The following is a 23,804-nucleotide window of genomic DNA, read 5'->3' as shown; positions in this document are numbered from 1 at the left end:
TAATCTCCCTCGATCTGGGGCTCCACGCAAAGATCTCACCCCGTAGGGTGAAAATGATCACAAGAACGGTGAGCAAAAATCCCAGAACCACACGGGGGGACCTAGTGAATGACCTGCAGAGAGCTGGGACCAAAGTAACAAAGCCTACCATCAGTAACACACTACCCGCCAGGGACTCAAATCCTGCAGTGCCAGACGTGTCCCCTGCTTAAGCCAGTACATGTCCAGGCCCGTCTGAAGTTTGCTAGGTACATTTGGATAAATGTCATATGGTCAGATGAAACCAAAATATTACTTTTTGGTAAAAACTCAACTCGTCGTGTTTGGAGGACAAAGAATGCTGAGTTGCATCCAAAGAACACCATACCTACTGTGAAGCATGGGGTGGAAACATCATGCTTTGGGGCTGTTTTTTCTGCAAAGGGACCAGGACGACTGATCCGTTAAAGGAAAGAATGAATGGGGCCATGTATCGTGAGATTTTGAGTGAAAACCTCTTCCATCAGCAAGGGCATTGAAGATGAAACGTGGCTGGGTCATTCAGCATGACAATGATCCCAAACACACCGCCCGGGCAACGAAGGAAGCATTTTAAGGTCCTGGAGTGGCCTAGCCAGTCTCCAGATCTCAATCCCATAGAACATTTTTGGAGGGAGTTGAAAGTCTGTGTTGCCCAGCGACAGCCCCAAAACATCACTGCTCTAGAGGAGATCTGCATGGAGGAATGGGCCAAAATACCAGCAACAGTGTGTGAAAACCTTGTGAAGACTTACAGAAAACGTTTGACCTGTGTCATTGCCAACAAAGGGTATATAACAAAGTATTAAGAAACTTTGTTATTGACCAAATACTTATTTTCCGCCATAATTTGCAAAATAAATTCATTAAAAGATCCTACAATGTGATTTGCTGGATATTTTTTTCTCATTTTGTCTGTCATAGTTGACGTGTACCTATGATGAAAATTACAGGCCTCTCTCATCTTTTTTAAGTGGGAGAACTTGCACAATGGTGGCTGACTAAATACTTTTTTCCCCACTGTACATGTCTATCTATTCGGTATGTGGAGTCAGAGAGATTCTCATGGTGTGCGAGAACAAGGTATCTCCTGAAAAAATGTGTTTGTATATCATCGAGACTAAACATGGTTAAATAAAGGTTAAATAAAAAGGCACCTCTTCTTTGATAAGAAATAGATGTGTGTTGGTGTTTCCTCCATTTCTAATGATGTGATGGAGCCTGACACATATTCAGCTAAACTGCTATTCCTTTAATGACATTGTATATTTGTATATGTGGTAGCAGAGATGTACTGTAGACAGAGAATAAAGATGTACGGAGTGTATCAATTAATGGTTTATTATGTTAAAAACACAGTCATAGAGCAAAAATGGGATTGTCTATCAGATAATTTCTTACAATAAAAAGCTGTAAAAAGTTATGGCTATTTAAGGCATTATAGGATCATTATATAAATCTAGCATATGGACAATATTAAAATAACAGTTTCTTTGTTGCATAATAAATTCCATACCAATTTCAGATACTAAAAGTTTCATTAGTCTACAAATAGTTAAATGGTTCTTCTTGGAGTCTTTGTGACAGTGGTGATACCTCTCACTGCTGCTGCATGTATCTGACCTCAGAGTACAATGCATCCTCTCTGCTGGTCTTCTCTCTTGCTCTTCTAGAGGAGGAGGAGTTCTTCTTGGGGGTGAAACTCACAGCTGCATAGTTCAACACATCACTGTCTTGATTCTGAGGGGGGTGGAGGCATGAGAAATTAAATTATGATGATAGCATGATCTACTATATAATGTTTCTATTCTCCTGTGGAAGAAAACACTCTACAAAAGACAGGACTGTTCAGACTGTACACCCACTACAATGACCTGACAGTCAGTGGAACAGTGACAGACAGAAGTTCCATGGGAAAATGAATAACGATCACAAAGATCAGAAGGCTACATCTAGTAGAGTGACTTATTGCTTCCAAGAAAGCTTCATAACATAAAAAGCACAAATAAGCTGAATATTAGCTGTAAGGAAAATTAAATGGCAGTTTCTTGAAAATATATTGTATTTATAAATGTTGACAAATGTACCTGATTGCCCTGGGATGTTGGGACATCAGTTCTCCCTTCAAAGAGATTGAAATAGAGGAAGGCCAGCTATTATTTTTATGACAATCTATCTCTTTTTAACAACATGTAGTTAATTAACAATGTTTATACTTTGGTTATTTAACTGACATTTACAGAATGTACATTGCATAGAGATGCATGAAACATTAGATACATCAGCATAACATTAGATACATTGGATACATTAGATATACAGTAATACCTCTGCTATCTCTGTTACGAGTCTTGCACAGCACCCAGACAAGTACAAGGGTCACTATCCCCAGAACGATGTTGGAGACGACCAAGGCCAGAACAGTAGGACTCAGATCAAATGGAAAATCATGCTCTGAAACTGTGGAAAGGATATCAGGGAATTCATATTGTATTCATGAGTGGTTAGGAAGATCATCAAACAGTAAAATATGGCTTCAAAAGCTAATGGTGTTATTATAAAGCTTGTTGAGAAAAAAGGATATGATCATTTGGAGGTAGGACGTTTGCACGAATATACGGTATTGTTGGGGACATTAACAGATTAAGTGGGTTTTACCTTGAATGTCGAGCTTGGTCCCGTTCCCAAACAGTATTTCCCCACATGATGCCACAGCACAGTAGTAAGTCCCAACATCAGAGAGGCTGAGGTTCCTCTTGGGGAGGTTGTAGACACAGCTCTGTGTGGGAGACCCAGCCTCAGGGCTCTTCTCACACTGATCACTCCTGTCTCCATGGGTGTAAATGATTCCTGGACGGGATTCCCCTGAGCCATGTCTGAACCAATAGACACTGTGTTCTCCTGCACAGGTCTCAGTGTGTATTGTACAGTTCAGAGTCACAGAGTCTCCTGGCTGGACTGACTCAGTCACAGGCTGCTGGAGCACAGACATGCTGTAGGACCCTGATCCTGACAAGAAGTTCAATAAACCCAGTGAATCTATAGAATATTACTGTAGAATGTTTTCAAACTCAACATTTCATCATATTAGATAATACCTCATATTTACACTTCATATCTGTAAATTCAGTTTTTCAAAAACATACCTTTTACTATGAGAATGGCTCCTTCTCCAAACTCCACCTTGTTGCCATAAGCACTTCCACAGTAGTATGTGCCTGAATCAGAGAGCTGCATGTCTGAGATCCTTAGGTGATTCTTTTTGTTGGCCATTTTCCACTGAGAAGCGAGGGTTATCCTTAAACTCATGGTAAAATGTTGTGTTCCTGTCAAACCTATAGACGGTTGATAAGAGTTGAAGCTTATCTCTCCAAGGGTTGCTTGTACCAGGAGAAATGCATGGCCATGTCGCCTTCATAGAAGCAGTGCACAATCACGGCGTCTCCAACGTTAGCTGATATGAGTCCACTGTCCTGAAGTATGGATGAGGACTCAGAACCAGCTACCACATGTATTAAAGAACATGAACAATACAACATATTTGCTGTTACATACCCCAAATACAACTTAGAATATTCAAAGTGTCTGTAAAGTATTACATGTGATATCTCATGCATCAAAATCAAGGGCGGACATCACATAAGCAGAGAAACATAAAAGTTGGACTTACCCATCTCTACAAGAAGTGGAAATATCAGAAACAGTGTGATCCTCTTTGAAGATGTCATCCTCCTCACAACCTGTCTTGAGTGGAAAAAGTTAACCTATATAGACAACACTTCAACAATGGAGTTACAGATGATTGGTCGAACTGGACGCTTCATTTTTTTGACGCCATATTCCCTTACGACAATCTTCTTCACTTGTACAGAGTCACAGAGTCTCGTGGTTGGACTGAATCAGACACACAAACATTTTATTATAGCTATATTCATATCCTTATATATTTAGTACAAATTTAGTAATAATCATTCAAGTTTGGCATCCCTTATTCTTTATCACTACAGCTACTGTTGTCTACGTCAAGACACTCATAGTTGTGAACTTGTTGGGAACGTGCATGCAATGACACTGTCATCCACTAGGGCTTCTATCACCACACAGTCACTTCCACCTCACTAAAAACATCTACGGAAAAAAAATCTAATTCAGGACTTACACTCGAATTGGATTGGATGGATAGAATCCCTTCCCATGATTTTGTTATTGAGGAGGCAGTTCCTCAGGCCTATAGGTGATGATAATACTTCACAGTTAAAACTGTGTTGTGTTTGAATAAGAACTACAGATCTAGGTCAAATGATTTAATAAATAGCTCATTGTGTTTTTTTCACAGATTTCAGTAGACTATGTATATATAGAGCTGCCTCATCAAAAGAGTTGGTTTACTGTTGTTAAAATGGTCAACTTGAAGAGCAAGTAGTATAGCCTATGGTATGAGAGAGACTAAAAGTTCTGAGACATCCGTCTGAAAACCACAGAGAGAGAGAGAGAGAGAGAGAGAGAGAGAGAGAGAGAGAGAGAGAGAGAGAGAGAGAGAGCGCAGAAGGTCCTGTGTACAAAGCCAACAGGCCCTAACAAAGCACAGATACATCCTCATCTTGTGTTCTTCACAGACCGCAGAGTAACTGTAAATAGGTTGCTGTGTGTTTGAGGGCGTGTTAGTGGCATGAGAAGAGAAAAAACGGTTTAACACTACAAATTAAAGCTGCAATATGTAACTTTTGCGACCTGACCAATAGAAATGTGAGTTATAGATGTGTCATTCTCAATTAATGCAAGTCTAAGAAGCAGTAGTTCTGTTCTAAGTGCGCTATTTCTATGCTTCTAGTTCTTAAAGCAACAATGTATAACTTTTTGTGCGACCCGACCAAATTCACATAGAAATGTGAGTTATAGATCTGTCATTCTCATTGAAAGTAAGACTAAGAAGCGGTAGATCTGTTCTATTGGCTCTATTTGTCACGATCGTCTACGAAGTGAGTGGACCAAGGCGCAGCGTGTGATACGAACATGACTTTATTTAATTAAAGTACACGAAAACAAAACAACAAACAAAAACGATACGTGAAGTCCTCGGTGACACTGACCGAACATGGAACAAAAACCCACAAACACAAGTTGAACACAGACAGTTTAAATATGGCTCCCAATCAGAGATAACGAGCCAACAGCTGACACTCGTTACCTCTGATTGGGAGTCACTCAACCAAACAAGGAATACAACACCAATGACAACCCAACCAAACAGAACACAACAAAACGAACACACCCTGGCTCAATATACAAAGTCCCGGAGCCAGAGCGTGACACTATTTCTCAGCTTTCCGTTCTTAAGTTTAGTTTTTGCATCTTTTACTTTCGGTTTTGTACACCAGTTTTAAACAGCTGAAAATACAATATTTGTGGTTATTGAAAATATGTTTCAAATGATTCTGTTCACTATGCATTGCTTGTTTTGTCACATAAACTGAAATTAGGCGAACTATTAGATTTTTAACAACCAGGAAATGGCCTAGCGATTTCTGCATATTTCACCTTTAAAGTGTCTCCTTTAAAGGTGATAGTCTCCTTAAAGGTATAGTCTCCTGAGTGGTGCAGTGGTCTAAGGCACTGCATCGCAGTGCTAGCTGTGCCACTAGAGATCCTGGTTCGAATCCAGGCTCTGTCGTAGCCGGCCGTGACCGGGAGACCCATGGGGGCGCGCAATTGGCCCAGCGTCGTCCCAGGGTAGGGGAGGGAATGGCCGGCAGGGATGTAGCTCAGTTGATAGAGCATGGCGTTTGCAACGCCAGGGTTGTGGGTTTGATTCCCACGGGGGGCCATTATAAATAAGATATGTATTCACTAACTGTATGTCGCTCTGGATAAGAGTGTCTGCTAAATTACGTAAATGTAAAGATGCCTGATGTTGGCCTAAATAAATACATTCAACTTCCTTTGTCTTGACTGCTGCTTAATGCTTTATTGATCTCATCACAAGCAAGTCCATTTCAAATTAGTTTGGCATAGAAGCAAGGCACTTAATTCAAGTAGCTACAGTAATTATTAGTTACAGTAATACAGCTAAAAATGTTAATAAAGTGAGAGTTAATAAAAAGCTAATTCATTGGACTGTTTCATTCATCCAGTTCTACTGTCTGATCCCAGCATACACTGTCTCTTCCTCCATTTGGCTTCTCTGTCTTCCAGACCTGTTCTTCTTGTTTCTCAGATTCAGAGCTACGTAATGGAGATTGTCTGCATCTTGGGCCTGTGAGAAACAATTATAATGGGGGGAGGGGGAAATATTACAATATGTTATTTTTCAATATGAACATTTTCAAACATATTTTTACGGTAATATAAAATGTAAGGAATTCTACTTACCCCTGCATCCGTACAAGAGACTGCTGGACATGTAGTCAGAGAGAGGCGTCCTGAAAAGAAACACCCCAAAGAAACACCCCAAAGAAACACCCCAAAGATAAAGATACAACCCCTTCTTCCAATACAGATACATCCAGAGATGATAATATTGCCCTATGGCCTGTGGAGATTAAAACATTGATAGAAGACACTCAGAACAGCAAGTAAATGTATGTTCTACACAGTAGATTAGTAAAATATATAAAAAGATGCAAGCCGTATCACCTACTTTGAATGTCCAGCTTGGTCCCGTTCCCAAGCAGTATCTCCCTACATGAGGCCACAGCACAGTAGTAAGTCCCAGCATCAGAGAGGCTGAGGTTCCTCTTGGGGAGGTTGTAGACACAGCTCTGTGTGGGAGACCCAGCCTCAGGGCTCTTCTCACACTGATCACTCCTGTTTCCATGGGTGGAAATGATTCCTGGACGGGATTCTCCTGAGCCATGTCTGAACCAATAGACACTGTGTTCTCCTGCACAGGTCTCAGTGTGTATTGTACAGTTCAGAGTCACAGAGTCTCCTGGCTGGACTGACTCAGATACAGGCTGCTGGAGCACAGACATGTTTCTGGACCCTGATCCTGACAAGAGGGTTTATAAGTCAGTAAATCTATTCCGTATGTTGTGTCCCAACTTAACATTTTTGAAATCATTCTCATTTCTGATTATGCAAATATAGCATAATTAAGCCATTGTATCCAAAACGTAATGTGGAAAAATCCCTCAAGATTATAGTTGCAGAACATTAGTTACTATTTCCTTTCATTCTAAATTCAGATGTTGTACCTTTCACAATGAGAATGGCTCCTTCTCCAAACTCCACCTGGTTGGCATAAGAGTTCCCACAGTAATATGTGGCTGAATCAGAGAGCTGAACGTCTGATATCTTTAGGGGATTCATTCCTTCACCGCTTTGCACTGAGAAGCGAGTGTTACCCTTAAACTCATGGTAAAATGTTGCATTCTTGTTATACTTGTAAAAGGTTGATACGATTTAAGGATTGTCACCCATTGTTTGCTTGTACCACATAAAGTACAGTGCCAGGTTGCCTTTATAGAAGCATTGCAAAGTCACTGTCTCTCCAACATTGGCTGTAACAAGATTAATTTCCGAGGATTGTGCAGCAGCTAGAATACAGACAGAGACATCATCCATTACTTACACAAGTCCTTGATATACCAAAAATATAAATCTATGAATTGCATCAATATTGTAACTTAGCGTACATCCCTTAAGCAGAGAAATATAAAAGTTGGACTTACCCATCTCTACAAGAAGTGCCAGTAACAGACTCAGTGTGATCATCTTTGAAGTTGTCCTCTTCACAACCTGTGTCTTGAGTGGAAACAGTCCTCCCATGTAGACAACACTTCAACTATGGGGTTATTGGTGATTGGTCGAACTGGACGCGTCATTTTTGTTAACACCTTATTCAGCCCACCATGGTCTTCGTAACTGAAAATCACTCATATAATCCATGCAATGTGAACCAATGCTTACTGTATAGGATATTTTCTAGAGGGTGGATGAAGCATACACACTTTGTGGTGTCTAGATGATAATTGATTATTTTTACATACAATGTATAGCTTGCTATTTAGGTACCAGCTGAATCAAAGATGTCTAATACTGAGGCAGTGTGTAAAAATAATTTGTTAATATCCTTCAGTAAAGTGGGTTAAAAGTATAATGTTATCTGGTAAGTATGCAGTACATTTTCAAGCATACATTACACATACATGTACCTGTATGCTCTTGGTGTCAAACTCAGTTGTGTGCCTTAGATAAATGTACCTCCATCCCATGCAACAGTTACAGACAGTACTCCTGATGACCTATAGGAGGACTGTTATACATAGAACATATCCTGATATGTGGGGTGAACAGGGGTGGAGCATTACTGTGAGGGTATGTGGGGGAAACACCTACAGAATGAAAGTCAGTCTTATCCCTGTCATTCATGTACTAACTCAAGTGTAGGCTACTAGTTGAGCGTTTAGTAGGGGTGTACCTCGGGGGGCAGGCCTCTTGGCTGTAGCCTAGCATACATTGATACAAGTTCTACTTTAAACTCTGTAAACAAATGATTGTAGTTTGAACTAATTAAACCTATGATCTTGTGACAAGATACAGGCTACATGGCATACAGTATATAAGTGGACTGCGTTGCTAATTGTCTTGGTTGTGAACAACAATGAAAGAATGAGAGAAAACAGAGTGACACCACATAGACATCCTGCTGAAAACCACATAGAGACACAGGGTATGTAAAAGCCCAGCAGGCCTGTCCAAAGCGTAGAGACGGCCTTGGTTTGTGCTCACAGCAGACCACAGTGTGGAGTTACATGTGAACATCTCACTGTGCGGGTGCAAGCATGGGTGGGTTTAGCATTTATCAGTAGGTTGTGTCTGCAGAAGCCCTCTGCACACATTCATACAGACATACTCTATGTACAGAACACAAGAGAAGGAACAAGTCTATTTTAGTCAGTAGCAGTTGTTTAAATTGATATTTATTGATGCTAAAAGAAGCAACATATACAGAGATTTCAGGAGAGCAATTTTATCAACTGACATACAACTTTTTATACAAGGTCACAGGCCATTCATTTAAAAAATTCAATATGAAACAACTCAGTAATCTCAATAAATACTCATTCCCAAAACATAGTGATGATATTTCCAACATTTACTGCAAAACCAAAGTCTATCGAAATATGTCTTAGATTTATCTGTTTCCTGGTGGTATAGATGATGATGAAGATGGTCAGACAGCAGAGGAGAACTCCAGTTCTTATGATGGAGAGAAGGACAAGGATTCTCATCTGTGGATGATCAGAGTGACCACACTCAACATCTAGGTTGGTCCCGTTCCCAAACAGTATCTCCCCACATGAGGCCACAGCACAGTGCTAAGTCCCAGCATCAGAGAGGCTGAGGATCTTCTTGGGGAGGTTGTAGACAAAGATCTGTGTAGGAGATCCAGACTCAGAGCTCTTCTCACGCTGATCACGCCTGTCTCCATGGCTGTAAATGATTCCTGGACGGGATTCTCCTGAGCCATGTCTGAACCAATAGACACTGTGTTCTCCTACACAGGTCTCAGTGTGTATTGTACAGTTTAGAGTCACAGAGTCTCCTGGCTGGACTGACTCAGACAAAGGCTACTGTGCAACAGACATGCTGTTGGACTCTAAATCTGAAAAGAGTGACATATTAAGATCATGTTGTGTCAATTGTTTTGGCCTGCTAGATTTATTTATCGACAATTTCTTATATATTTAGAATTTCTTGGATGCAAAATGAAAATCCCAAATAAAAAAGCTAAGTCAGGTTACCTTTACAATCAAAACAGCCCCTTCTCCAAATTTGACTTTGCCCACTTCAATAGCACCGCAGTAGTATGTAGCTGAGTCCCCTAACTGGGTCTTGGAGATGTTCTCTCATCACACTCAGACGTTTAGTCCCATTGAAGTCCTTGGTAAAGTTATATATCTTACCAATATGTTTGAGAATTATAAATATTATAAACAGTGACACCATCTTTGAATATACCGTCTTGGGTGGAGAAAGTCTACCCATGTGTACAACACTTCAACAATGGGCTAATGGGTGATTGGTTGAACTGGAACCAATCTTCTTTGTTAACGCCTGATTCAGACGACCATGGTCTTGTGGTCTATTGCACCCTACAGAGTCACACAGTCTACTGGCTGGACTCACTGAGACACAGGATGCTGTAAAATGTATGTAACTGTCTTGAAGGTTTTACTTGTTTGGTGGTTTGTGGTTTTCTCACCTCTCTGGAGAACCCTGGGTCAAAATAGTAGACTATTAGTTTTCTCACCTCTCTGGAGAACACTGGGTCAAAATAGTAGATTATTAGTTGTCTCACCTCTCTGGAGAACACTGGGTCAAAATAGTAGACTATTAGTTTTCTCACCTCTCTGGAGAACACTGGGTCAAAATAGTAGACTATTAGTTTCCTCACCTCTCTGGAGAACCCTGGGTCAAAATAGTAGACTATTAGTTTCCTCACCTCTCTGGAGAACACTGGGTCAAAATAGTGGACTATTTGTTTCCTCATACTTACTTTAGTTACACTTGATTTATCTTGCCTCCATTGCAGAAGACCAACAAAACCAAGTGTACCTAAATTATTTGAAAGAAAACTATTATTATTTTGAACAGGTCATTCAGTGGTTACAGTACTCCAGATGACCCATAGGAAGGTTGTTATACATTGAACATTTCTTGTCTTGCAGTTAAGAGCATTGGGACAGTAACCGAAAGGTCGCTGGTTCGAATCCCCGAGCCGACTAGGTGAAAAATCAATGGATGTGGCCTTGCGCAAGGCACTTAACCCTACTAGCTCCGGTAAGTTGCTCTGGATAAGAGCATCTTCTAAATGACTAACATGTAAATGTATAAGGGTGAAAAGGGGTAGAGCTGTGGAAGTGTATATGGGATAAACAACGATCGAATGAAAGAAGTAAATTGTATGTCGGTCTCATTCCCTATCATTCACATAAACATGCACTAACTGAAGTGTAACAGCTGAAACTGCATGACTGATTGGACCCCCCAGCCTGTTCAACCTCTCTTTCGTAACGTCTGAGATCCCCAGAGATTGGAAAGCTGCCGCGGTCATCCCCTCTTCAAAGGGGGTGACACTCCTAGATCCAAACTGTTACAGACCTATATCCATCCTGCCCTGCCTTTCAAACGTTTTTGAAAGCAAAGTTAACAAACAGATCACCGTCCATTTGAATCACACCGTACCTTCTCCGCTTATGCAATCCGGTTTCCGAGCTGGTCATGGGTGCACCTCAGCCACGCTCAAGGTCCTAAACGATATTATAACCGCAATCGATAATAGACAGTACTGTGCAGACGTCTTCATCGACCTGGTCAAGGCTTTCGACTCTGTCAACCACCGCATTCTTATTGGCAGACTAAATAGCCTTGGTTTCTCAAATGACTGCCTCGCCTGGTTCACCAACTACTTCTCAGATAGAGTTAAATGTGTCAAATCGGAGGGCCTGTTGTCTGGACCTATGACAGTCTCTATGGGGTGCCACAGGGTTAAATTCTCGGGCCGACTCTTTTCTCTGTGTATATCAATGATGTCGCTCTTGCTGCTGGTGATTCTCAGATCCACCTCTACGCATACGACACCATTTTGTATACATCTGGCCCATCATTGGACACTGTGTTAACAAACCTCCAAACGAGATTCAATGCCATACAACACTCCTTCCGTAGTCTCCAACTGCTCTTAAACACAAGTAAAAACTAAATGCATGCTCTTCAATCGAACGCTGCTGGCACCCGCCCACCCGACTAGAATCACTACTCTCGACGGGTCTGACCTAGAGTATGTGGACAACTACAAATACCTAGGTGTCTGGTTAGACTGTAAACTCTCCTCCCAGACTCATATTAAGCATCTCCAATCCAAAGTTAAATCTAGAATTGGCTTCCCATTTCGCAACAAAGCCCTCCTTCACTCATGCTGCCAAACATGCCCCTCGTAAAACTGACTATCCTGCCGATCCTTGACTTCGGCAATGTCATTTACAAAATATCCTCCAACACTCTACTCAGCAAATTGGATGTATTCTATCACAGTGCCATCCGTTTTGTCTCCAAAGCCCCATACACTACCCAACACTGTGACCTGTACACTCTTGTTGGCTGGTCCTCACTACATATTCGTCGCCAAACTTCACTGGCTCCAAGCCATCTATAAATCACTGATAGGCAAATCCCCACCTTATCTTAGCTCATTGGTCACCATAGCAACGCCCACCCGTAGTATGTGCTCCAGCAGGTATATCTCACTGGTCATCCCCAAAGCCAACACCTCCTTTGGCCGCCATTCTTTCCAGTTCTCTGCTGCCAATGACTGGAACGAACTGCAAAAATCTCTGAAGCTGGAGACTCTTATCTCCCTCACTAACTTTAAGCATCAGTTGTCAGAGCACCTTACCGATCACTGCACCTGTACACAGCCCATCTGAAATTAGCCCACCCAACTACCTCATCCCCATATTGTTATTTATTTTGCTCATTTGCACCCCAGTATCTCTATTTGCACATCACCTCTTGCACATCTATCATTCCAGTGTTAATACTAATTGTAATTATTTTGCACTATGGCCTATTTATTGCCTTACCTCCATAACTTGCTACATTTGCACACACACTGTATATATATTTTCTGTTGTATTTTTGACTTTATGTGTTGTTTTACCCCTTTATGTGTTGTTTTATATGTAACTCTGTGTTGTTGTTTTTATCGCACTGCTTTGCTTTATCTTGGCCAGGTTGCAGTTGTAAATGAGAACTTGTTCTCAACTGGTTTACCTGGTTAAATAAAGGTGAAATAAATAAAAATAAATAAAAACATAACCAATACACATGACACACTTTATCCACTCTGCATCACTCTCTGGTTAGTGAGGTTCTCATAGGAGGCAATCTATCAGAAGGAGGATCCTCCTCTATTGGTCTCTATTGGAACCCTGCAGTAGCCCTAGAACACTTGACTGATTGAGAATATACTAGTTCTCCCATGACATCATCATAAAATGGCCCCTCCCCCTGAGCCCATAGATATAGAATAGATGGTTCTGTATTACACAACATAAGATGCTTAACTCGGAGAGATCACATGGAGTTCATTAGCAGTTCTTTGTGGTTTGTAACTGATTTCAGATAACTATGTACATCCGAGTAAGTTGATAAAGAACCGGTTTGCTGTGACTGCTAGCTTTCAGTAGGAAAATGAACAACATTAACAAATGTGAAAACAACAGACTGACACCAGATAGACATCCTGCTGAAAACCACAGAGACACAGAGAGCAGATAGGAGGGTCCTGTGTGTGCAATGCCAGCAGGCCTGACCAACGCATAGATATGGCCTTGTACTTAGAGCAGACCGCAAGTACCTGTGAACTTGTTAGATATGTGTGGGTGGATGTGAGAGTCATGTTATCAACACATCTAAAAGAAGGTCAAGACATTTCAGAGGAGATATGACTTGAAAAAAAGGTTTACTTATGCAAAGACTATCTGGAACTCAATTACAAAACTACACACTCAAACACATGAGTCATTGTCTTCATCATACAGATCACTCTGTCCTGTTTCATTTTGAGTGATTGTTGCTCCTTGTTACTAAGTTACACTTTATTATAACTATGTTGAGGTTAGTAGTAATGATCCAGTGATGATGACTGCCTGGCTTTTTAGGTGGTTTCTACTTAAAGCAACTGGAAATTATTTCTAACATGTTATAGATGTGTAATAAGCATTTAATAACTATATTACCTTGTTATAGATTCTTCATAGCCACACATTGTCTTTTTTTGGCATTTGTTTGACTGCTATTTCGGCTAGACACATGAACTATCACAGGAAGGCAAGTTGTCTATGATACTTCATCAAATTAGTGAACATTTTGAACATTTTGACAACTACAAGTTGCTGCCAAATCTACTGTTGAGGCAGTTATGGGGACTTCCATGTACACTGCTGCTCCCTGTTGAAAGACAAATGGATTGCAGTCCTGCAAGGTGCACTTATACATATTCACATTTTGTCAATAGTTTGTGAAAACTGCTCAGTTACTATGTGAACATTGTCATATTGAAAATCAGTCATTCAACCATATCAATTCTGTTCAAAGTATATTCAGATAAAAGTTTCTTTTAGTTCAGTCTTTTCTTATGGAGAGAGAGAGAGTTGTGCTCTCAGTGACATGGATGTTTGTGGTTTTGATGGTGTGTGAAAAGAGAGTGTGGTGAGGACTGACGGTCATTGCTGGGGGTTAGAGTTGAGTTTACATGAGTGGAAAATCTATTTAGGGCAGTCATGACACCACAGAGAGCTGTGAAAAAGGATACAGCTAAAATAAGACACCTTGACAGGCTAAAACACCAGCAATAGATACATATTTACAGTTATTATGCAGCCAACCATATTTTTTACATTGAGCATAGGCTTGATATGGTTGTTGCACAGTGAATATGTGGGTGAAAGTGTTGTAGAAATGTAAGGACAAAAAATGAATGAAAATCAAACAATACCTGTATATGAAAGCATTTGAATGTTTTATTTGTTCCAAATTGAACAAAAGTATCAATGTAAAAAGGAGGTTTACAAAATACAAGTAATTGTAACTTACAATGTAAAAGCCACAGTCATACATACAGTGTAGAGAACACAGAATCAATGCAAGTTATTAAAGAGGAAAAGTTGACGTTTCAGTCCATGTTTTGGCGTCTCACCCCAGAGTACACAGTGTCTCTCTCCATGGCGTTCCTCTGTCTCCCGGCCTTCAGTTTCTTTTGGACGACGTTCAGAGCGGCGTAATGGAGAGTATCAGGCTCTTGATCCTGAGAGGAATAGCAAAAATGTCAATCCAATTATTTGGTATCAGACTAAATATTGCGGTATAGTGAAACAATCCTTCTAATAAAACACATATTTTCATATTTTGATTGAAGGAAAAATACATTGATTCAGCAACAGCTAAAAAAGTGTTAGGTCAGGTTACCTGGTTATAATGACTGGGGACTGCAGGAGCACTTGGCTGAGGTTGCGTTCCTTTTAATCAAACACATTAATCAATATAATAATCATCACCAAACAATGAAGAGCCTTTATGACCAATTTTAACCAAAACATGTCAAATAATGTAACTGCACCAACAATTGATAAGCATACTGTATCTTGCACAATAATATTGCTTACCTGTGCACTTGCTCATCTTGTACAAAACGCAAGTAAGGACAATGATGAGGATGACACACAGACCCAATGCTACGCCCAGGAAGTACATGAACAGAAGATGGTCCTCCTTACAACCATCTGTGAAATATCAAATAGGGATAGAGACACTGAGACACTGAGGGATAAAGCCATGACAATGTTTAAGACACCAACAAGACTCAGCCTGATCTGAGAGTCATACTTTCTTCTCTCAGATACAAAGATATCTGAAGGATATAGAAAAACAAAGATATCTGAAGGATATAGGAAAGCAAAGATATCTCAATGATATACAAACACTGAAGTATCTGAATGATACCTTGCCTGCAACCTAAATAACATTGATTATATAGATTATAATATAACAGAATGTCAGAAGTATCACTTACGGTCAATGTCCAGCTTGGTCCCGTTCCCAAACAGTATCTCCCCACATGAGGCCACAGCACAGTAGTAAGTCCCAGCATCAGAGAGGCTGAGGTTCCTCTTGGGGAGGTTGTAGACACAGCTCTGTGTAGGAGACCCAGCGTTAGGGAACTTCTCACACTGATCAATACTGTTTCCATGGGTGTAAATGATTCCTTGACGGGATACTCCTGAGCCATGTCTGAACCAATAGACACTTTGTTCTCCTACACAGGTCTCAGTGTGTATTGTACAGTTCAGAGTCACAGAGTCTCCTAGCTGGACTGACTCAGACACAGGCTGCTGGAGCACAGACATGCTGTTGGACTCTAAACCTGAAGAGAGTGAGTAACTAAATTAAGACTAAGTGGGTGAAAAACATGAAAAGCCATGTAATCATCACTAGCATTTGATGAAGCAGTTGAACGAACATATCAACGTACAGGGCCACACAATTTGAAATTGAAGAAAGACATTGTGTTACCTTTGACAATTAAAACAGTTCCCTCTCCAAATGTTTGCTCATAGATGGCTGTAATGGAACAATAGTATGTAGCTGAGTCCCCTGGCTCTGTCTTGGATATGGTCAAGTTATAGCTGTAGACTCCTCTCCTCACACCCAAACGTTTGGTCTCAGTAAAGTCCTTGATAAAGTTGTTGGAATAATCACTGTCTTGACCCACATAAAGAGATGATGCCATGCGGAGGGGTTTCTGTCCAAAACTCTGCTTGAACCAATCAAACCTGGTCACAGACACGTTGGGACAAAAGCAAGTGAGAGTCACAGTGCCTCCCAGCTCAGTAACCATCACAGGGGTTGGTTGGATTACGTTTGGTTTGGTAAAAGCACAAACTGTCAAAGCAAACAAACAAAATGGATCAAAGACAAAGACATGGATAAACCATTTCTACACATTACACACAGAATATCCCACTTCACTTATATTCAAACTACATACTACAAATTATTAAAAAGAAATTCAATTAAAATGTCTTACACTCACCCAAGTTGATGTAAAACAAAAATACTTCTCTATTCATCACTGTAACATTAGTCCCTTCTGCACTGTATAGTGTGTGGGTCTGACAGTGGAACACTTTATATGCACCTTATATATGATGACACTTTACATGTACCCATCATACAGTAGGAGGGAACACTGAAACAAGATTTTATTGGCTGAATACAATCTTAGATGTGTGTCCTCTAGCTTACCATAGTTTGAGCTTCCCGGGAACGACTTTTTAAGACGGCATTATAAAGCAATTCAGAGTCACTGGATCAAGACAATCAAATATTGGCTTGATACGTCTGTTTATTTTTTTGAGAGAAATGAAACATTTGCTGAAATGATTTCTCTTTTGATGTTTGGACAGGAAACAGTGAATGATCTCTAGTGCTGTTAATACTACCAACCCCAACCCATCCCAGCCCAAGGGTTAAAGTAATCCATAATGTCAATTTACCCACCACTGCATAAAAGCTGCATTTCTGGCTCTTGGTTTTCATCATAAGCCTCCAACATTAATACTAATATTAGTTTTAACAGCAATACCATTGAATAATATGTGTTTTTGTTGGACTAATTTTAAACCTTCAATCTTTATCTGCACTTTGTCCTCTTGTTGAACGCTTTAGGGTTCTTAAACGTTTTCAACCCGAGACCCAACTGAGAAATTGACTCTCCTCCCGTGACCAAAATCGACCCCCAATGACCCAAAGTAAGAAGAACTAGTGTGTGATTATAGATGTATTCTCATAACTTTGGACCCATAGTTTAAGAAACCCTGCACAGTTTAGGGTTTGTAAAATGCATTTAGCTTGTTGTTTGTGTTCTTGACATTATTTGCACATCTAACTGAGGGGCAGGGGTATGGTGTTTACCGTCCAGATGAACAGATGAAGAGAGGTGTGAATAGAACCCCCCCCCCCCCATGCCCTCACCCAGGCATTTACTCTTACACACAAATATTTTGCCCATATTATCTGTTGGCAGGTGGACTGGAAATCTGGTGAGAAATACTGAGAGAGAGAGAGAGAGAGAGAGAGAGAGAGAGAGAGAGAGAGAGAGAGAGAGAGAGAGAGAGAGAGAGAGAGAGAGAGAGAGAGAGAGAGAGGCGAGAGCATAAGGTAAATTTCATCCCCCAGTGTTCGTCTATGAGAGACCCAGTGATGTTCACCTCAGCAGGTCTCACTCTACACTGAGCTTCTCCTTCCTGTCACTTACACCACAGGAAGTGATGCGTACCCTCACTCGCTCCTACTCTACCTCAGACCCCAAACATATTCTCCTTCTCGGAATAGGGGGCTTTGATCAGTGCAAAGCCAAGATAGGAAATATTAAGGGGCGAATAACATCATGACAAAGGCTATTTTGGTTTAACTCTTTGTCTTTATAAGTGATCAATACAATGCAATTGTCTACTGCTGGGTACTTTGCCCCTCAGGGTCATCCTATAAAAAAATTACCAAATCACTAACACACACAACAGAGATCTAAATTAAGAGAGGCCAAAAGAGGCAACTACTCCTCTGCGGCAATTAAACAGTTGTGTTTTTACTTCTAACTCCTCTCTAACCACACCCTGTACCACTGAGCTGTGTGGCCTAACTGAGAGCTACAGTGGCCCTGATGTACAACTCAAAAACACTACAGAGATATTTACTGATTTACATTTCAATACATTTAATTTAACTACACAGATACAATAGAGCTAGATTTAAACTTGTATTCAAAGAAATGGCCAACCAATTTTCCACCTCTTCCATCCTCCTCCACTTTGTCATCTTAAAGTGGCATACACTACATGGCAGTCCAGCTCCTTCTCTCTTCTCCATCTTCCTCTTCTTGGAGGTGAAATTCAGGGCAGCATAATTCAATTCATCTGGATCTTGGTTCTGTAGATTTGCAAACACCATGACAAAGACCAAAGTTGTAATTTTCACAGTTTCTGAATTGCTTATATTTCAGTATTTAATGATACAGTATTTACCTGATCATTTTGTGGTTGTCTTTGAGAATCAGGTCCTGAATATGATATAAAAGAGAGACGAGAGAATGGATTAACGGATCATTCCATTCTAGTGTACACACTGACTCTTCTGATCGTCAGTTTACAGTATATCATGGGAAGAACATCCACATTTGAAGTGTAGTTCACAGGACCCATATTATCGTGAAATGGGCTCCTACATGTGTTGTGTGTTTTTGCCTCTCGTATGATCTTGAGGACCAGGATGAGGATGACTATCAGTAGAACATCAGTCACAACACCCAGGATCACAACCAGGGGAAGGAGGTACATGGTTCCATCAACATCCTCTCCTACTAGACTGATAGTTCCATTACAATGTCCTGTTAGATTACATTTTATTAAATCACTTGGTGAACCTTTAATGACAGACCTCAACATTTTGCATATTTGTTTATTATTATTATTATGTTTTATCTACATGAGAAAGAAAGACAAATTCACTCTCTTTAGATGACTCCTGTATTTCCTCACCTCCGTTGTGCCCTATAACATCGAAATAATTATGAATAAATAAGTATTTTTTCTCAAAATTATAATGATACAAAATATGTCCATCAGTGGTGTGCTTTTGTTTCATGATATCTCCTGATTAGGTTGATAAACATTTTCAAATGTATCAAAAGCCAGATAAATAGTTGAAACCGTACCTTGAATTTTTAGAACTGTTGCGTTGACAAAGAACATGTGGCTATGTGGATACAATCCACAGAAATACAGGCCACAGTCAGCTATTTCCACTTTTGTGATTTTGAGAAAGATGGTGGTGTTGGTGCTGAACATTTCCAAATGGCTCCTTTGAAATCCATTGTGGAGATAAGGTGTTAAATTAAAGCTGTACATAGACGAGATACACACAGGCTCTGATCCGTTGACTTGCTTGAACCATGCTGTGTGTCCCACAGCCGTTGTAACATTGGAGCACTGCAAAGTGATGGTATCCCCAATACGGACCTCCATAGTCTGAGACTGAGAAACCAAAACAGAGACCAAACCTGAAACACAGAGAACAAAGTTAATGACTATAATCGCTGATATCACATGTACATGTTAGAAATCAGGAAGAAGTGCTGCACTGAACATTCTGGTTATACTTGACATATGCAGTCAATCTTACTCTCAGTCTCCATGTTAAATTTAACAGTAAGTAGTTTACTTACTTAATCCATAGAGCAGTAGAGCTTGTAGGAAGGTTCTGGCCATTATGTGTGTAGATCTATTCTGGTTGTGAATCAGACAACACCTCTTCATACACTCTGAGATCACAGTGAGATCAACAGGGATTTCATTGGTAGGGGGCGTGGTAGTTGGTATTGGACCACAATGTCTATTTACAGAAAGCAGAATTGACACAGGTGTTTTATATGGAGTGTAAAAACAGAAGTGTAGCATATTTGTGTTGAATCAAAATGGAGATAGCTGTTTGGGTTCGGTTGGGTTCATATAGGTCAGCGTTTTACAAGCTAGAGTTTGCGACCCCATGTAGTGTCGCCTGATTTAAAAATGGGTTCAAAAGAAAAAATGTACAAAACCTTTGTTCATAGAATTGGGATTACTTCAGTAACCTCCGGTAGCTGCTAATTGCGGTTGTTATAATCAGAGCGGTTTCAGTTTTCTTCCTACAAATGTGTCTATCTTTTGAACGGTTTAAGTTACAAAATATTATGACCCCATTACTGAAACATAAGACTTTTAGTGTAACGTGTACTCTGGGAGTCGGTAAGCAAGTACAGGGAGTGAATTTAATAATACATAATACACGGAACAAAACAAGAAACATGAGTAGCATACAGACATGAAACACAGGAACAGAATCAATAACGCCTACGGAATGAACCAAAGGGAGTGTCATATATAGGGGAGGTAATCAGGAAGGTGATGGAGTCCAGGTGAGTCATATAATACCGCGCGTAATGATGGTGGCAAGTGTGGGTAATGAACAGTCAACTGGCGACCTCGAGCGCCGAAGAGGGGGAACGGGAGTAGACATGAATGTACCCCTACCCCCCGATGCGCGGGAACCTGTCGAGCCAGCCGAGGCGCGGGAACCTGTTGAGCCAGCCGAGGCGTGGGAACCTGTCGAGCTAGCCGAGGCATGGAAGACTGTTAAACCAGCCGAGGCACGGAAGACTGTTAAACCAGCCGAGGCATGGAAGACTGTTGAGCCAGCTGAGACACGGGAACCTGACGAGCCAGCTGAGGAGTATAGAAATATTTTATGTATCATTAAGGCAAATGTAGGGAGATGCCAAAGGTAAAATATAATAAACATGTTTGATATTTTATAATCCAGATGCATGCTTAAATAAGGAATATAGCCATGCAGTATATAACTGAGTTATTAAATGAATGTATGTGCTCTTTCACAAAAGCTCTCAACCTATAACCTATATACTTATTATGGACATAGTAGGCTTTACATTAGTTCTTTTTTAAGAAGGGGCCTGAGCCACGCAACCAATAGAATGATAGAAGAAGAGGCTTCATATAGAAAAAGCATTCATGACCTTTTGGACTGGACATTGTGTGACAGCTGGACGTTGAAAAAGAAGGGTGGTGCAGAACTAAAATAAGTTAGGAATTTGCCATAAGGGGGTAACTGTATATGCCATGTAAGCATGTTTGTGCATTTGTGTGTGTATAAAAGGGAGCGCTAAGCCAAAGAGAGACAGTCATTCCATGGAACTGCTCGGCTTTTGTTATTAGATAATAAAAGTCTAATTTTTGGATTCACAAGCTCCAGTTTCTTGAGAGATATTTTTGAGTTGACTACTTTTGAGTCAAATATTTCTACGACATATTTAGCGTGCTTTGCCAGGAGTTGACAACAGGGACCAGAGACGGTGAACACCTGCGGCTGTGAGACGGCTTGGGACGGACCATACAAACAAAGCGGCCACTTTTAAAAAGGTAAGCCAAGTTCTTACTTATATAGTATAAAGTTTGTGTGGTTCGATCCGTGGCCCGGCCTCAGCTGCAGAATACCAAGTAGGTCTCTCCAAATTTAAGAACCAGAAAATTAGCAACTGGGAGCTTTTGGATATAAAATGCATGTTAAAATGATGAAAAGCCTCGAGGGTTGCAATAAGTCGAAAATAGTTTAAGTAGATCTGCTCGGTAGGTGGATGCTTGGGTTGGTGTGGATCAATCATTGTGGTTGAGTGGGGTGGGTTATCTGTCTCGTTTGAGTTGATCATTTGGTCAGTGTGATTGCATCTGTTTGACTAAAACGACTGTTTTGACACGTCTTGTACTCGTCGATGTCACTCGGTTGTTCGTCTGAACCGTTTGTTCAAATGATTTGATTCAATTGTTCGTCCTGCTGGTCATTCTGTTTAATCCATTGTGATTTGATTGGTTGTGGTCAAGTTGGATGATTCATCTGTCTCATTCAGGTTGCTCATCTGGACAGTCTGATCGATCTGTTTGATTCGATTGCTCAATTCGTGCATTCAATCATCGGGGTCACTCGGCTACTCCTCTGTTGCGTCTGTTCGATTCGGTCGATTCATTTGATTAATCTTGCTGATCACTTTGTCTGGGTCATTTCGGCACGGGCGGCTGTCCATCTGGTTGATCGATCAGACAATATCATGTTAGAAAGTCCTACGGATACCGCTCTAAAACGTGTCGGGGAAGTGAATCGCTTTTTAGGACTGCTTAGGTAGGCGAAATCCTGTACAAATATCGCTTTTTCTCTGTGTCGAGGAAGTGAATCAGAGAAAGAGGGCAGAATTTACAGGTCACTTAGGAAAGAGTAGGATAGGTAGAAGTCCAGGTGTGTCGAGGAAGTGTATCACCTAGGGGGCTAAATAAATAGAAATCCTGTATAAAACTGTTTTCTTGTGTCGAGGAAGTGTATCAAGAAGGGGTTAAGTTTACAGGTAACTTAGACAAGTGCGTGAAAGAGTGAGAGTGCAAGTGAGTGTGAAAATCTCTGTCCTTGGTGGGGAAAGGTTGACGCACCTTTCCTGGACCGTTACTTAAGTGTAACCTGGTAGGAGGGACGCACCCGGTCTCACATCAGGAGAGAAATAGTGAATGGTGTGTGGATGCTCATAGGGGTAGGAACACACATACAGTGGGGAAAAAAAGTATTTAGGCAGCCACCAATTGTGCATGTTCTCCCACTTAAAAAGATGAGAGAGGCCTGTAATTTTCATCATAGGTACACGTCAACTATGACAGACAAAATGAGGAAAAAAATTCCAGAAAATCACATTGTAGGATTTTTAATGAATTTATTTGCAAATTATGGTGGAAAATAAGTATTTGGTCAATAACAAAGTTTCTCAATACTTTGTTATATACCCTTTGTTGGCAATGACACAGGTCAAACGTTTTCTGTAAGTCTTCACAAGGTTTTCACACACTGTTGCTGGTATTTTGGCCCATTCCTCCATGCAGATCTCCTCTAGAGCAGTGATGTTTTGGGGCTGTCGCTGGGCAACACAGACTTTCAACTTCCTCCAAAGATTTTCTATGGGGTTGAGATCTGGAGACTGGCTAGAGCCACTCCAGGACCTTGAAATGCTTCCTTCAGTTGCCCGGGCGGTGTGTTTGGGATCATTGTCATGCTGAAAGACCCAGCCACGTTTCATCTTCAATGCCCTTGCTGATGGAAGGAGGTTTTCACTCAAAATTTCACAATACATGGCCCCATTCATTCTTTCCTTTACACGGATCAGTCGTCCTGGTCCCTTTGCAGAAAAACAGCCCCAAAGCATGATGTTTCCACCCCCCATGCTTCACAGTAGGTATGGTGTTCTTTGGATGCAACTCAGCATTCTTTGTCCTCCAAACACGACTGAGTTGAGTTTTTACCAAAAAGTTATATTTTGGTTTCATCTGACCATATGACATTCTCCCAATCCTCTTCTGGATCATCCAAATGCACTCTAGCAAACTTCAGACAGGCCTGGACATGTACTGGCTTAAGCAGGGGGACACGTCTGGCACTGCAGGATTTGAGTCCCATGGCGGCGTAGTGTGTTACTGATGGTAGGCTTTGTTACTTTGGTCCCAGCTCTCTGCAGGTCATTCACTAGGTCCCCCCGTGTGGTTCTGGGATTTTTGCTCACCATTCTTGTGATCATTTTGACCCCACGGGGTGCGATCTTGCGTGGAGCCCCAGATCGAGGGAGATTATCAGTGGTCCTG

The 23,804-nt window shown here is 40.9% G+C and overlaps 2 protein-coding genes and 1 pseudogene across 2 annotated transcripts; all 3 read right to left on the bottom strand.

Moving 5' to 3' along the window:
- Positions 1–1,569: 1,569 nt before the first annotated feature.
- LOC121572144 lies at positions 1,570–3,746 on the bottom strand (annotated as a pseudogene).
- A 2,405-nt stretch (positions 3,747–6,151) lies between these two features.
- Positions 6,152–7,731, bottom strand: LOC121572585 (tyrosine-protein phosphatase non-receptor type substrate 1-like). The gene is given in 6 exon segments (XM_045218685.1): positions 6,152–6,271; positions 6,388–6,437; positions 6,656–7,006; positions 7,212–7,553; positions 7,591–7,611; positions 7,689–7,731. Coding segments are annotated over 6 exon segments (927 nt in total).
- Positions 7,732–15,057: 7,326 nt separating this feature from the next.
- LOC121572584 lies at positions 15,058–18,917 on the bottom strand. Its single transcript, XM_045218684.1, has 6 exons — positions 18,825–18,917; positions 18,606–18,640; positions 16,231–16,355; positions 15,596–15,946; positions 15,189–15,305; positions 15,058–15,095 (listed from the first exon to the last, which is right to left on the bottom strand). The coding sequence occupies exons 1-6, from the start codon at positions 18,915–18,917 to the stop codon at positions 15,058–15,060; spliced, it is 759 nt and encodes a 252-aa protein (XP_045074619.1).
- Positions 18,918–23,804: the final 4,887 nt, after the last annotated feature.

Source organism: Coregonus clupeaformis, unplaced genomic scaffold (genome assembly GCF_020615455.1).
Source record: "Coregonus clupeaformis isolate EN_2021a unplaced genomic scaffold, ASM2061545v1 scaf1723, whole genome shotgun sequence".
Lineage (NCBI taxonomy): Eukaryota > Metazoa > Chordata > Actinopteri > Salmoniformes > Salmonidae > Coregonus > Coregonus clupeaformis.
Note: the sequence above shows the minus strand (reverse complement) of the source record. Positions and strands in the feature narration are given on the sequence as shown.

Excerpts from the sequence above, each read along its gene's own strand:
- LOC121572584 (XM_045218684.1), bottom strand. The coding sequence starts at position 18,917 with ATGTACCTCCTTCCCCTGGTTGTGATCCTGGGTGTTGTGACTGATGTT. Across the intron at positions 18,641-18,824 it reads TCCTCAAGATCATACGAGAG|GACCTGATTCTCAAAGACAA; the intron begins GCAAAAACACAC and ends TATCATATTCAG. Across the intron at positions 15,306-15,595 it reads GACCAAGCTGGACATTGACC|ATGGTTGTAAGGAGGACCAT; the intron begins GTAAGTGATACT and ends GATATTTCACAG.